At 41.1% G+C, this 16,466-nt stretch overlaps 1 protein-coding gene across 1 annotated transcript in view; it reads right to left on the bottom strand.

Annotated features, from left to right (window-relative positions):
• The window catches only part of LOC126175675 (ER membrane protein complex subunit 8), a 55,301-nt gene that overhangs the window by 18,153 nt on the left and 20,682 nt on the right, over nt 1-16,466 (bottom strand). Inside the window, exons 2-3 of the mRNA XM_049922599.1 lie at nt 15,930-16,006; nt 3,557-3,623 (exon numbers count right to left, since the gene is read on the bottom strand). Of these exons, the coding sequence (XP_049778556.1) occupies nt 3,557-3,623; nt 15,930-16,006 (144 nt within the window). The remainder of the gene's footprint in view (nt 1-3,556; nt 3,624-15,929; nt 16,007-16,466) is intronic.

Below are 16,466 nucleotides of genomic sequence, written 5' to 3'. Positions count from 1 at the left end.
TCCCTCTCCCTCTCCCTCTCCCTCTCCCCCTCCCTCCCTCTCTCTCTCTCTCTCTCTCTCTCTCTCTCTGTCTCTCTCTGCTACTATCTTGCAGCTGAAAAAAGATGAATATCCTTTCATGCCAAAATTTCTGGTGAGGAAGGTTAAAGGACTGAGGCAGCTGGTTCCCCACTTTTCTGTCAGAGGAACATAGTTATCTTTTTAGCACTCCAATAGGACCATTTTTCGGTCAGTTCTCTTCTTTTTCCTGCTACAGCAAGGTGTGCTAGTTATATAAACTAATTCTATAGGTCAGTAATGTTTTGACACTTTATTTATAAACTTCAACATGTATAAACAAAAATATAATGTTAAAACAAAATTGTCTCCCATCCAACCCAAGTTCACTTTCCACAACTTTATATAAAGAATGATTTTTAACCTACTCCTACGGTAGACAGAAAAATGGGGTAATGATGAGACTCCAATGTCTCAATAAAAATTTAATTAAATTAGGTCTATAAAAATATGTTGTTGATTTGCAAGTACAAAGAAATTCATATGACAAAATTTTGCTATGGCAGTTAAAACTACATTTATGCCTCAGACTGGGTATTACATGCCTAAGTATGGTAACTTTGAACCTCTGGATCAGAGTAATGGATAATGATACTGAAAAAAGTTTCAGGATTACCTGAGAACATCTCCTTAACAAAATGTGGTAGAAATTTCAATGATTTGCCAGGAACACAAATTACAGAAGTAACTATCTGCACAACTGATATTTTTGGTACCGAAAAATGGTTTTATGGGTGTATCTTGATAACAGAGAAAGGTTTTCGAAAATAGGAAAATGGTACTTCTAGATAAACATCTAAGGAATAAACAATTAAATTTTGAGCCATTTGCTATGTTTAGTTATTTGCATTATTGCTGCCCACAGTGCAAAAAAAGGGTAAAAACTGGTGTTCTTGAAAACCACTCATGAATCGATTGTGCTTTTATAAGCCACCTAAACCCCACCCTACACCACACCCAATGGAGAAGACCCAACCTATTATCTCAATTTGCCTGAGCTCGAGGAAGTGTGTAACATTTAAATTTTGATCCTGTTCAGTAGGTCAGCTACAGTATGCCCGTTCTTCCGATATATATACAAATGATCACTAGGCCAAGGACTATCCAAACCTCTTGACCCCTTATATCTCTGATTGATACAAACTGAGATACAACTCCCTAAAAAATCATATTTTTGTTCTTGGCTTTTTGGAACATATAGATAATGTGCACTGTTAGGATCCTAACAAGTCAATACAGCTGATATGAAAGTGAAACACAAAATCTCAGGAAACTTAGATTTCACAACTTCCTGTTTGAGAAATTTAGGGAACATATGATCAAGGAAGAGAGTGTGCTTATTATGCTGCCACCAATCTTGGGTAAGGATGATGACAATAAGGTAAGTGAGTGTAAGGTAACTATAGGGGTACATAAACAGTAAGTTTTCCCTCTCACTAAATACACAAAAGGAATAGCATAGAAAATATATATTATTGGTATGATGTACCCTCTGCCATGCACTGTACAACCACTTGCAGAGTCCTTGTAGACAATTCTATCAGTGTGAAGCTGAACAATCTCATTTATTCATTATAAGTAAGGTAAGTTACAATAGCTTATAACAAAGAATGCTATTAATTTACGTTAGTGTTTTGTTTTCTCAGATCAAGAAAGAAGTTTTCTCCAGTCGCTAAAAGTTCAGCTGCAACTGTACTTCCAAAAAGTGATGATCTTGAGAGATAAGCATATATTCAAGAAATTATCCAAAATGATAATGCCAAAAAGTTTAAGGACACCAACAATTTTTTTTCCATTCACTGAACACACCAACATTAAAAATATTCAACCGCATCTTCAAAAAGGGAATTTATTATTTAGGCCCCGTTCAGATTGCAACCTATCACTCAGCTTGTGATGACGCAAGCTCGGATAATTTTACTTCCCCTCCTATTTTGCCATCTGCCTCCTTAAAATTCATTTTTTTTTATTCTTGACTAATTACTATCAACATACATGAGTATAATCTGTATTTTCATAAAAGAGACAGGTTGACCCTCAGTTTTAAAACATATAGCACCAGATTAATTTTGTGCTTAGTTTTATGTATGTAATTGATTTTCTAATTTATTTTGACTATTCCTAGTTAGTATCTTTTGTTATAGACTGAAATCAGTAATTGTTTCATAACTTCAATTCTATTGTTATAAACAAATATAAATTCTACAATAATTATAAACATTTGGAGGAACAACTAATAGCATTCTTTAAGTATTGATTTGGCTCCATTCAGAAACACGTTAGCCAAGCCAGCCCTTAATTAATCCCAAAGTAATGACCAATTTTGTCAAAAGTATTATTTTTATAATTAAATATGTTAATTTCATCACATAAACAAATAATTTGTCTTAATCCTTGTAGTGGAGGAAAATGTTAAAAAGAACAATTTTTTTTATAGATTCAGTTCATTGAATAAAGTATGTTTTAATTGTAATTTCTGTAAATTAAACATTGAACAATGTGTAGTTTCAGTGCCTATTAGTCTGATGATATATAAGGGCCCAATATTTGGTCCCGAGACAGTCAGTCCATGGCCGAGTTTCAGACGAAAACCGGTGTTGGTTAAAGCAACAACAATGCACCCACTTAACTGTGAAATAAGTTTAATAGGCCACATGCTAAAACAACAACAGTGTCTGTTCCTCATTTTTCAGCCAGTGTAGCAGTACAGTATGTTGACACCGAGGACAATCAATGAAGAAATAAAGCAGGTGAAAGTCGAAAGCTCACCTGCATATCTGTATTTAATTACCATAAATTTTATTTTGAAATGATATGTGTCTACCAAATTCACCTTCTATCACATCCCTTTCCTGTCATCATCTTCAAAAGTGTCTGCCCATAATAGATCTGAGCTAATACCAATTTTACAGTACCATGAAACATAGTTCCTCATATGTGAAATGTTCAAGAAATTATTTTGGGGCGATAGTTTGGGAGCTTCAGTTGAGCACAAAATACATGTAACTTTAAGAAAATGTTGAACACATGACTAACACTAGCACCAAAAACTCTCTATGAAGATTCAAGAAGTAAAGAATAGAACAAAGGAGTCTTATACATGGCTACATATCTATACAACAATCTGCCAGAGCATATCAAATGCCTTATGAATAATATGGCAGTTTCAGTTATTTAATAGTATTGCACTTAAGCTGAATTACATGTACATTTTTGACTACTTTCCACGCCCGAGATTCCTCTCCATGGGATCTATGAAATACAAATAACACGATTGGAATTTATAAAATTCTCATTAAGTCTGAAATATGCTTCCATTAGTAGCTGAAGGGTTACAAGTGTGTATTCTCAATGATATCATACTTTCCATCGATATCACCCATTTTGAAATATTTCATTAAAAAATGGAAATGCAGACACATTCCTGAGTCTGGTGAACTATATTTTCTCTTTTGAACTTTCTTCATGGGAATGCAATGTTGCATGGATAAATACTTACAACAACAAGACAAGCTGAGCTGAAATTCTCGGCAATTTTGTCTGCAACTCGCTGTCCACGCTCATGACTGCGAACAAACAGGCCGAGGTTAGAAGGCTGCACCAACAGGAAGTTAGTTTACATATAATATACACAAAAGCAAAATTCATTTGTGAGGGTTAGTGGCTTTGTACAAGAGGTCAACTATAACAGTAGTAACAAAACATCTGTTAGATTAAAACTGTGCCAGACCATAAATGACTTTGAACCTTTGCCTTTCACAGGCAAATGCTCTACTGACTGAGCTTTCTATGGAAGCACATGTGCCACACTCTCGCAGCCTTGCTTCTGACAGTACCTCTTGCCTGCTTTCTCAAATTTGAAAGAAGTTTTCCTGCATATCTAGTGGGACTAGGAAAGAAGGATTCTGAGGACAAATGGCTTAGCCACAACCTAGCAGATTGTTAGCATTCTCTTATGAAAGGCAAAGGTTCTATGTAACTTCTTCAAATGACCTACACATGTAGATAAATAACCATGCCATCCTCATCCAGCAAAGATATCATAGTGAGGTATGATTACATCTATGCTGACAGGAAACTGAAGAACAAAACTATCATTTTTCTTATGTGCCTCATTTTGGTTTCTTTTCCCCACAGATCTCTGTGTCTGTCAGTCTTTTGAACTGGTGCATGAAAGATGCATGTAACTGTGTTGCTTCAGTACTGTGTAAAGTAAAAGTTATAATAAATGGAAGTTGCAAGTTTTTATTCTACTACCGAGCTACATCCCAATTTCCTTCTCCCGATGCAATGAGGACTTGCATTTTTAAATGGAGCTTATCAGAGACAAAGTCAACATGAAAAGAGAATAGCCATCACAGCCACCCCTTGCTTTATTGTACATTATTGGGGAGACAAGGTAAAACAATAATTATTACAACCACTAAAGTTCCACATTTCAAAACAGTGCACTCTATGCAGCAGAGTGAAAATTCATTCTGGAAACAACAACAACAACAACAAAAGTCCTCCCCCCCCCCCCCCTCTCCACAGCCGAGCCATCTCACAACTGCTCTAAAGTGTTTTCTAGAAAATAAGTTTAAGATCACATCACAACATTCTTTGTCAGTGGTTCTTGTTTGAAACGCAAGTGTCCCCCAGCAATCAAAGAATTTACCCGCTCTCTCCAAAGTGTTTCACCAACTCAATCCTTGATGTAAATGGACAGTAGCAGACTCAACAACAACCAAAAAACGCTGACTGGTGGAAAAAATTGGTGCAGCAAAAAAATTTTTGTACAGTGATAGGGAGGGGTGTTATGAACAACATACTAAAAATCCTGATTGATAAGGTGCGAATGTAGGGGTGGAGGGGGAGGTGCATCTAAAGGTTACTCTTAGCCTTTTCTTGACTATCTCAATAACTGCGGAAAGGTTTCCTAGCATGAAATTAAACTACACTAAATCTTATACAAGAAAAGTACTATTCATTTTTTCTCTAGGACTGATAGTTTTAACATTGCATGGGGTGGAAAAACAGTATGTTTTTAAAAACAGTGTTTTAACAGTACAAAATTTATGCACCACATCTAAGCACAGTTGGACCATATTAAGAGATAAATTACGCTTTTGGAGTGTAATAGATAGAAAGGTGGGAATGGAGGTTAGAAGCGAGAGTAAAAATAAGTCGCCGGACTGTGGCCATGCACTTTCCTCCTTCATATGCCTGCAAACTGAGGAGAGAGTAGGCTATTTCCCAATCTCTCTACTGCGCTACATCACAAAAAGCAACTATATGGTATCTCACAAAGTTATACTGATCCTTCCGCAGCTACCCTTATGAATCACTGGCGATGTAGTGCACAAGCACTCCTGGTGGGGAGATGATTTTCCATAAAGTACGTTCACACTACACTGAAAAATTGATTCTTAATCACTCTAGCCCACAGTTGTAGCGTTCTTCTGAGAAAGGTGACTTCCCCCACCACAAATGCTGCTCACTTTTCTGTTTACAGACACACTATCTCCCCATCATTCCCTGTTCAGTTCTCTCCCATATGTAGACAAAATGACTTCATTGAACTCTTGTTTATAATACTGGAGTTATTTTCAGTTTAATAAGTGAGTATTTATTTGCAGTTGTTAAGTAAAGTTTTAAGTAAAATATGTTCCAATAAACAACGGCTGAAAAGTGTTTAGTTTGTAGGTGTGATATTGTCAGTGACATATGTAGTGTTGGTGGGAAAAAGGACTGGATTGGTCAATTTGGCATCTTGCTGCCATCTGTCACTGACAGCATATTGTAAGGCCATGGAACCATGGTGCAGTCACTTGGCGTGAATTAACGAATGACTGGGAAGTTATTGTGCTTCTCTCATTAACTGCGTTGCTGATGAGACTGACGAAATCTGTTTCCTTCAGTAACTGCTGACACGTGCAGAGTGGGCTGCAGTGAGTGGAGCCACTAACCACACATCCACAGTATATTATGGGAGGTGGGTGTCAATATTATGTCTGATGGAATAGAACTGATGATGTGTAAATCTAGAACAATAATCTGCCGTAATGCATTGCTTACTTGTGCTGAAATATCTGAACTTCCTTAACACCTATGTGATTGGTTTGGTTTTGTTTTTGTTTTGCTTTAGGGTGCAAAAACAACTGAGGTCATGCACACCCAAGTCAAAACTACAGAACACGAAGACAGAGAGGAGTTAAAAAGTGACAATATGTCAGTCCCAATTGACACAATAGAAGGCAGCTAAAAACAGGCACATGGAGAAAGGGCTAAAAAGAGACACAACAGAGAAACAGAGGTCCAAAACTAAAAATTAAATGGCCTTTGCCATGTTGCTTTGGCGGATAAAATGTACAACGCGGTCGACAACCCGTGCATCATTTGCTACAACAGCCGATACCTCAGATGGCAAATCCAAGTGGGAATGCAAACAGTTAAAAAATGGGCATTCCATCAGGAAGTGGGGGACAATTAAAATTTGGGCACAATGTGTACAAAGAGGTGGGTTAGCATCACTTATCAAATGATGATAGCTAAAAAGGCAATGCCCAATATGCAGCCCGCTTAAAAAGACCTCCCAGTGGGAGGGCCGAGAGGAGGTTGTCCAAGCCGCCAAGAGGAGGTTGTCCAATACGCCGGAGTTTATTCCCGTGAAGGGAGGACCATTGGCGATTCCAAAGGGACACCACCTCCTGACAGATGGCAACACAGACATTATTGGAGGGAATGCAGGAACTCTCAGGCTGAGGTATGAGGACTGCAGCCTTGTCAGCAGGCAGACATGACCAGGAACCCACAGAAACATCACACTGGTTCTACAGGAGGAGCCAATTTAAACCTCTGGGCCTCTTCAGATGTTGGAAGAGCTGAGGCTGGGGTGATGCATTTGACACTTTCAAGCTACAAAAAGTGTTCCAGCCATTGATAGCAGAGACAATGAAATCGACACAGTCTAATACATGTTGGCAGCATGTTACACATGGAGCTGGCTCTCCACTGTGGGAGACAGTTGACAGCTCCAGCTGTTGACCTTTTTTACATAATAGCTCATTTAACAATTTATCTACTCACATGAGATAACTGGACAGGAAATGTTGTGGAGGTATAGCCTGTCTGCAAACTGAAAAGCAAGCAGCACTTGTGGTGGGGAAAGTCAACTTTCCCAGAATAACACTACAGCTACTTTATAGAATGACAAAGAAACAATTTCCCTCTAGCATGCAGAACAGTATGCACAGATTTATGTAGATTCTGTTCATATATGTTTCTTGCACTACTATTATTAGTAATTCACATCTTTATTCCAAGTACTGCTAACTCACTTTGTAGAAAATAAAAATCTCCTGAGTGTATCTGCCCTCTGCATACCCAGTGGATTCACAAGACGAGCTGTGGATAGGACAGTTTAACTTTGTGAAACATCCTATAGTTGCTTTTTGTGACAGTGCAGTAGAGAGAATGGTGAACTGCCTGCTCACTCTTCATTTTGTAGACCTATGAAGAAGTGCAATGACCACAATCCAGTGGACCTACCTTCCCTCACACTTCTAACCACCACCACCACCACCACCACCACCACCACCTTTCCACACAGTTGCACACTCAGAACACAATTTATCTCTCAGTACCATTCTAAGGCACTTATCTGTGGCACAAACATTTAATATTTGGTCTTAACAATATACATTAATTTTATACCATTAAAACACTATTTTACTCAAGTGATTTTTTGGGGAACTATTAGTCCATGAGAAAAAATGAAAAGTACCTTTTCTGTGGGAAATTTAACACAGTTTAGTTTTGTATGTGAAACATTTTTGCTAGATGCTGTGGTTTAATGAAGAAAAATATAGAAAGTTACATTTAAAGGGTTTAACCAACTTTCTGTTCCAATCATTATGTGCACATTGTCACCAATAATGAAAGACACTCTGGGACCTTACCTGAATGCTTATTCAATTAACAAATATGTAGGGACTTCAAAAGTAACATACACATCATCCCATACTAAGAACATTGTGCACTGTCAGAAGAGAGTACACGTTCAGAGTTTTCTGCTGACACAGTTCTGCTGCAGTACGGTTGATTGGTTTAAAAGAGGGTTGGGGGAGGGGGGGGCGGACCAAACTGCTAGGTCATTGGACCCTCTTTCCGATTAAAATAATTCCACAAGGTTGGGAGTAAAATAATCGAGACATACAAAACACAGCTGGAAGAAAGGAGAAAACCACAAGAATTACAGAACAGCAACAAACACTAAAACGGACAAAATCAGACAAGAAAACCACAGAGAGGCAAGAAACATGTAGAAGAGATTAAAACAAGAGAGCAGATTACCATGCCTGGCTGACCATGAGAATAAAAAGGAGAAGTCAGCCATTCTCCAACACATTAAATGTCCACCCTAAAAGCACTAGGATGGAGGACACAGAGGGACAAAGGAACACACTAAAACTTAGATCACATGGTAAAACCCTCCCTCATGAATAAAACATAAAACTAAAGCTGCTGTTGAGGCATTGCCACCCAATACCGAAGGTAGTGGACGCTGAGAAAGTTAAAAATCTGCCGCAGAGTGGCTCAAAGTGGGCAGTCCAGCAAGAGGTAGACGACCGTCATTTGTGAGCCACAGTGACACCGAGGTGCGTCCTCGCAACAGAGGAGGTAACCATGTGTTAGACACGTATGGCCAATGTGGAGCCAGCAGAGGACAACTAATTCCCTGTGAGAGGACCGCATGGAAGACTTGCGCACATTTGTAGTCTCCTTAATGACACACAGATTGTTCTGTGTACTGTTATGCCATTCCATCTCCCAAATCCGAAAAACCCTGCAGCATAAGACAGAGCGCAGGTCAATTTCAGAGATGCCCATCTCCAGAAGAGTTTTCCGTGTAGCCTGTTTGGCCAGCCTGTCGGCCAGTTCATTGTCTGGGATTCCAACATGTCCTGGGGCCCACAAAAACACCACTGAACAACGGGACCATTCCAGGGCATAGATGGACTCCTGAATGGACGCTACCAAAGAACGGTGAGGGTAGCACTGGTCAATAGCTTGTAGGCTACTCAAGGAGTCAGTACACAGGAGAAATAACTCACCATGACATGAGCGGATGTTCTCAACAGCAAGAGATATGGTCGCCAGCTCTGCAGTGAAAACACTGCAGCCATCTGGCAAGGAGTGCTGTTCAATATGTCCTCCATGAACATATGCAAAGCCTATGTGACCATCAGCCATCGAGCTGTCAGTGTAAACCACTTCATAGCCCTGATACATGTCGAGAATCTAGAGGAAGTGATAGTGGAGAGCCGCAGGGTTAACGGAGTCCTTAGGGCCATGCAAAAGGTCCACAAGAAACTGCGGCATAGGCGTACGCCATGGAGGTGTACATGAATGGACCTCAAGAAGAGGTGGTAACACAATGGGCTCCAGTTCAGGCAGAAGGGACCAGACGCGTACCGCTATCTTAAGCCCCGACCTGGGCCACCGATGTGGGAGATGAACCACCGTGCAATGTAACTGGTGAGCAGTTATGCACACATAACCTTCAATGGAGGGACTCTGGCCTCCAGGACACTGGTCACTGGACTCCTAAAAGCTCCCATCGCTAGGCGAATACCACAGTCATGCACTGGGTTGAGTAAATGCAATCCTGAGGGCACTGCCAAACTGTAAACCAGACTCCTATAGTCAAGGCAGAATTGAACAAGGACTCTTAAGACCTGCAGCAGCTTAGAGCAATCTGCACCCCAGTTGGTATTGCTCAGGCAGCGGAGGGCACTGAAGTGCTGCCAGCGCTTCCACTTAAGCTGACGAAGGTGAGGTCACCAAGTCAATCGGCTGTCGAAAACCAGTCCTAAGAATCGATATGTCTCCACTACAGTGAGTGGCTCATCAGTAAGGTAAAGTTCTGACTCTGAATAAGTGGTGCGACGCAGACAGAAACACGACACATGACTTTGCAGCTGAAAACTGGAAGCCATAGACTAGAGCCGATGACTGCACCTTGTGAATGGCTCCCTGTATGTATCGCTCAGCAACACCAGTACGGAGGAGCAGTATGAAATGCAGAAGTCATCCACATACAGAGAAGGTGAGGCCAACGGAATAGAAAGACACTCAATATGGAGCCCTGCGGAATGCCGTTCTCCTGAATACAGGGGGAACTATGGGAGGCACTGACTTTGAGATGGAAAGTACGGAGCGACAGGAAGTTTTGGCTAAAAATCAGGAGCAGGCCCTGGAGACCCCACTCATACAATGTGGCAAGAATATGATGTCGCCAGGTCATGTCGTATGCTTTACAGAAGTCAAAAAAGACAGCAACCAGATATTGGCATCTGGAAAAGGCTTTTCAGATGGCAGACTCGAGGGACAAATGATTAGCAGTGGTAGAGAGAACCTGGCAGAAGCCACCCTGACAGGGAGCCAATAGGCCACGTGACTTCAGGACCAAACCCAACCGACACACCATGCATTCGAGCAGCTTACAAAGAAAGTTGGTGAGGCTGATGGGCCAGTAGCTACCCATATCAAGCAAGTTTTGACCTAGTTTGAGCACCAAAATGATGGTGCTCTCCTGGCATTGCGATGGAAAGGCGCCATCGCACCATGTCCGGTTGACGATGACAAGGAGATGTCACTTGTAGTCAGGCGAGAGATGTTCACTCATCTGATAGTGGATCTGATCCGGCCCAGGAGCTGTGTCGGGGCAATGTGCTAGGGCACCAAGGAGCTCTCACTCTGTACTTGGGGCCTTACAGGGTTCACTGTGGCATGCAGTGAACGAGAGGACTTTCCTTTCCATCCGCCATTTGAGGGTGCAAAAGGCTGGGGAGTAATTCTCCGACGCAGAGGCTCGAGCATAGTGCTCAGCAAAGTGCTCGGTAGATAACACGTCATTGATGTTAATGCCAGGGACACTTGTCGGGTCTGGTACCCAAAAAGACGTCTGATCTTCATCCAGACATCCAGACATGGGAAGGTGACGTGTGGTACCCAATGGTCAACACATACCTCTCCCAACACTCCTGTTTCTGTCATTTTATAAGCTGGTGAACGAGGGCATGGAGTCACTTAAAGGCTATTAGGTGCTCTAGGGAAGGGTGCCGCTTACATTGCTGTACAGTTGGCCAACACTAATTGCCTCAGTGGCTTCCGGCAACCACCAAGGGACTGTCTTTTGCCAGAGGCACCCTAAAGAATGAGAGACTGCTATTTTCCGCCGCAGAAACAATCGTTGTAGTGACTTGCTCAACGACAACATCAATGACACCATGTGGGGGAGATTCAGCAGTGACAGTAGAGATGAAGGCTTCCCAGTCTGCCTTGTTTAAAGCCCATCTGGGTAGGCATCCGTGGGTACGATGCCAGGGGAGTGACAGGAAGGTTGGGAACTGGTCACTACCGCAAAGGTCATGTGCTCTCCAGTGGATAGATGGGAGAAGGCCAGGGCTGCAAACTGAGATATCAATGGCCGAATATGACATGTGACACACCGAGATGTGTGTGGGCACCGGTATTTAAGAGGCAGAGGGCGAGTTGTGACAGTAAATTTTCGACCTCCCTACCTCGACCTATAAGCATGGCGCCACCCCACAAGGGGTTACACACATTAAAATCTCCCAAAAGTAGAAAAGGTTTAGGTTGTTAATCAGTGCAGCCAATACGTTCAGGGGTACTGCACCATCTGGAAGAAGATATACACTGCAGACAGTTATTTCCTGTGTCATCCTTATCCTGACAGCCACAGCTTCAAGAGGGCTTCAAAGGGGCACAGGTTCACTACATACTGAGTTCAGGACATAGACGTAAACTCCACCTGACATACTATTATAGTTGCTACAGTTCCTTTAATATCCCTTACAACCGTGGAGGGCAGGGGTCGACATTGCCGGGAACCAGGTTTCCTGGAGGGCAATGCAGAAAGCAGGTGTAAAGCTTAACAGGTGCCCTAGTTCAGCCAGGTGGTTGGGGGGGGGGGGGGGGGGGGGGGAAAATCGCCACCGTTCCACTGGAGGATTATGTGATTGTGAGACTGGGAAAGCATGAAACACTCAATGAGGCAGTCTACACCTCAGGGTCACCTGCTGCCACCAGATGAGTACCTGTGTGATCAACATTCATTGTTTCTGAGGTCCCAGAGAGATCTAGGTTCTCAGCGAACACCAGACTCTCCACCCCATCCTCAGACACAGAGCTTGTAGGTGGTGGTGGTGGTGGTCTCAGACACAGAGCTTGTAGGTGGTGGTGGTGGTGGTGGTGGTGGTGTGGGTGCCACTGCACTGCCTTGGTTCTTGGGAGTCTTTTTCTTTTTAGTTTTCTCTCGCTGCTCCTTAGGTTTGTCTGGCTGGGACAAATGACCAGCTACCTGTGGTTGCTTCAGCCACTGGTGGGCATCAGCTTTGCCACTGGTAGGAACCTGGGAAGGGAGTGGTGGTGGTTAGTGTTTAACGTCCCATCGACAACGAGGTCATTAGAGACGGAGCCCAAGCTCGGGTTAGGGAAGGAAATCGGCCGTGCCCTTTCAAAGGAACCATCCCGGCATTTGCCTGAAACGATTTAGGGAAATCACGGAAAACCTAAATCAGGATGGTTGGAGACGGGATTGAACCGTCGTCCTCCCGAATGCGAGTCCAGTGTGCTAACCACTGCGCCACCTCGCTCGGTCTGGGAAGGGAGTGACCCCAAGTGACTGAGTTGATGAAGTGGAGACACCACCTCCGTCGAAGAAATGCAAAGTTGTGCCATCAGCTGGGAAGGTCATGGGTTCCATTATCTTTAATTGTGGAGGAGTTGTGCACACAAAGCTTATGGCAAAGGGGACAATCATTAATGCCAATTCATATGTGCTACACTGATATAGTAGTGCAATGCCATGAAGAGTAAGAGGCATGGAACTTTTATGCAAAGGCATTGTTCTCCTGTACAAAAAATTTAACACTTCACACAACAAAAACTGGGCTTCAACATTTTCGATGTGAGGTTTAGAAACATCCGCCACGCAGTCCCGATCTTGAACCATGCACTTAGCACTTTTTTTTTAGCAAGTTGAAAGAACATATGGAGGAAACAGATTTTTGAATGATGAGGACATTCCCACAAAGGTTATTCAATGGCTACATAACCAAGACGCAGTTTTCTATTGTCGAGGCACTGAGTAACTGGCAGAACATATAGGCCATTATTTACAGATAATTTCAAGATTATGTTGAAAAATAGCATCATTTATCTGTCTCACTTCAAAGTGTAGTACAGCATTCAATAAAAGTTACTTGGCATGCAGAATAATGTGTAATTTTTGAAGTCCCCTTCCATTACGTTATAATTTTTTTCTGACCTATAACTTTGCTTACTCTCTTTTATTACCATTACAGTTGACCCTCTCTCCATACAATCTTTATGTCTCATACTTATCTCCATTACCGAAATAGCTATTCCTGGGTGTCTCAGTATGTTACCAGTACCTACACTCCAGACACCGCCTTAAGCTGTGTGGCAGGGGTACTTCTGGAACCACTGTCTTTACCCACCTTCCCAGTTCCACTCACAAATGGCATCTGGGAAAAATGCTTAGCAGTACAACTACACAGAACATCTAATTTCTCTAATTTTCTCACGAAGATCATTTCACGAGACGTGGAAGGGAACAATATGTTGCTCAACTCTTCTTGCAATGTAAGCTCTCTAAATTATTACAGAAAACCTCTTCATAGAGCACAATGCCTCTCTTATAGCATCTGCCATTGGAGCTTGTTGAGAATATCTGCAACACTTTCCCATTCAGTAGTTAGTAGTAAACGATCCTGAGAAAACTTTTTGTGTCAAGCAAGAGGTACACAACAAATATCACAAAAGTTCGCAGCCACACAAGCACAACCACTTCCATGCAGCAGCTCCCTGCAAATGGTGTTTACAAAAACAAACCTCTTTCTGCTTCTGTGTCACATCCTTCAGCAAATCAATTAAAATAATCAATTTTTGAAAATATAATCTAATTGAATAAATAAAATATCTACCCATGAAGCAACGGCATGAGACGGCATGAGAAAACACATGTAAAAGATACTACAGCAGGCATGCTTTCAGAATCAGTGATCCCTCATCCTGGCACAAGGGTTGAAGGGAAAGGAAGAATGATGGAAGAGAAGTACTGGCGAGGTTTAGGAAAAGGTGTAGAGTTCGGAAAAGTTGCCCAGAACCCCCAGGTCAGGAGAGACTTATCGCATGGGATGTGAAAGAAAGACTGTTGGAGACTGCACCACATGTGATTTGAAAATCTGAGATGTTAAAGGTGGAAGATAGGATAATACGCAAGACAGAAATTACTGCCAAAACATCGGCATGAGTTAATCACAGCAGAAAGTTAAGTGCATTGTATGTGACGAAGGTGGGAAGGGGTGGTGGTGAAAAAGACAGGTTAGAAAATTAAAAATGTAGGAAACTAAAAAGGAGTAAGGAAGGGAATAGTTACTGTGAAGAAATGCCAAGACCAAAAGAATTAATGTAAATTAAAGCCAGGTGGGTGACAAGAACCAAGAACATGTTGCAGCACCAATTCCCATGCGCGGAGTTCTGAGAAACTGGTGCCTGGGGCAAAAATCCATATGGCATGTGTGATGAAACAGGCACCAAGATTATGACTGTCATCTTTAAGAGTATGCTCTGCAACAGGATATCATGTGTTGCCACTATACACCCTCTGCCTATGACCATTCATCCTAACTGATGACTTGGTGGTAGTCTTGCTGATGTAAATGGCCAAACAGTTTTTACATAACAGCTGGTATAAGACGTGTCGTACACTGGCAGCATGTGTGCACTGGCAACACACAATATCCTGCTGCTGAGAATACTCTACATGACAGTCATGACTTACAGTGACAACATCATAGACTGTCAAGAGACAATGAAATTATTTAGACATCACTGTATCAGGTACAGGCCATCAAGTGCCATGCACAAACTCTACCAGAGTTAAACATTATATTACAATACAATATTAATAAATGTTATTAGTTGTTTCTTACTGTGTTGCCACATTTCTTTTCTAGTGCCATCACGTCACGTATAGTAAGCATACAATTTGCCACCTTTAAAGAACCATATCAGTAAAACCACTTTTCTGCTACCAGGGCTGTTTGGGCTCAGTTAATAAGCATCCAGTTACAACATTCTCAACAATCTGATTCACCCACCAATCATCGTTCTTCTGCAACATCACATTTCAAAAACCTCTATTATCTCCTTGTCCTTGCTCTTTTATCACACACATTTCACTTCCGCATAACGTTATACTCTAGACAAATACTTGCAGAAAAGACTTCATAAAACTTAAATTTGTATTCAATGTTAACAAATTTCTCTTTGTAAGAAATGCTTTTCTTGCTATTGGTAGTCTCCATTTTATATGTGCTCTATTTCAGCTACTGTCAGTTACCACATTTTGCTCCTCAAATGGCAAAAATCATCTAGTACTTTTAGTGTCATTTCCTAATTCAATTTCCTCAGCTCTGCCTGATTTAATATGACTACAATCCATTATCCTTGTTTTACTTTTGTTGGTACTGATCTTATAATCTCCTTTCAAGGCTCTATCCATTCCACTCAACTGACTTGTTAAACAGAGCTCTCCTTGACAAGGCACACTGAAATCAAGAAACACTGTTGCAACTGGATCAAGAAATGCAATGAAAGTAGCATTCACAAACATTTTCTTGAAGAGGAGGCAGTGGAAATCTGTGCTAAATAACAATATATTTTCACAATAAATCTACACTAGTTTCCTCAAAAACTTAAACATTTCCAATGACTCATTGTTTGTTTTAAAAATGATTTTATTTCACACTTGGCAAATTTATTTATTTAATGCTTACCTCATATCTCTAATGTTCTCATTTGCCATATAGTAACCGGCTATAACTAGTCCAGCTTTTGATGCCCAAAAATCTACCTAGAAACAAAATAAAACACATTATAAATTTCTTACTTTCTCCAGTTTCCACTAATGCAATGTAGCTTATAATTAAATAAACTATTTGTAATTGGTAACAACAAGCACTTCTTTAATCAATTTCAGATTTTTACGTACCACATTCATTGTCATTGCTTACAATGATAAGAATTTTCAAAATCATTGCATGTAAACAAATATGTATTATCAGTGTGTTTATATAAGATAACAATATAAGTAATCAATATATTAAACATATCTTCACAGACTAACCACACATAATAGATTACAATGCAGTATATCACAGTTTTGTAATCTACTGTCTAATGGAGCACTTTTTTTCTAAACTAGCAATTTCTGACCCCATACCCACAATCTGCTGGAGAGAGCAACAAAATTTAAGTTAAGCTTCTGACCACGGAAGTACTTATGTCTGTAGCAAAAGAAAGAGCCAAGAACT

This window comes from Schistocerca cancellata, chromosome 3 (assembly GCF_023864275.1).
Source record: "Schistocerca cancellata isolate TAMUIC-IGC-003103 chromosome 3, iqSchCanc2.1, whole genome shotgun sequence".
Classification (NCBI taxonomy): Eukaryota; Metazoa; Arthropoda; class Insecta; order Orthoptera; family Acrididae; genus Schistocerca; species Schistocerca cancellata.
The sequence above is the reverse complement of the archived record's forward strand: the minus strand, read 5'-3'. Positions and strand labels throughout refer to the sequence as shown.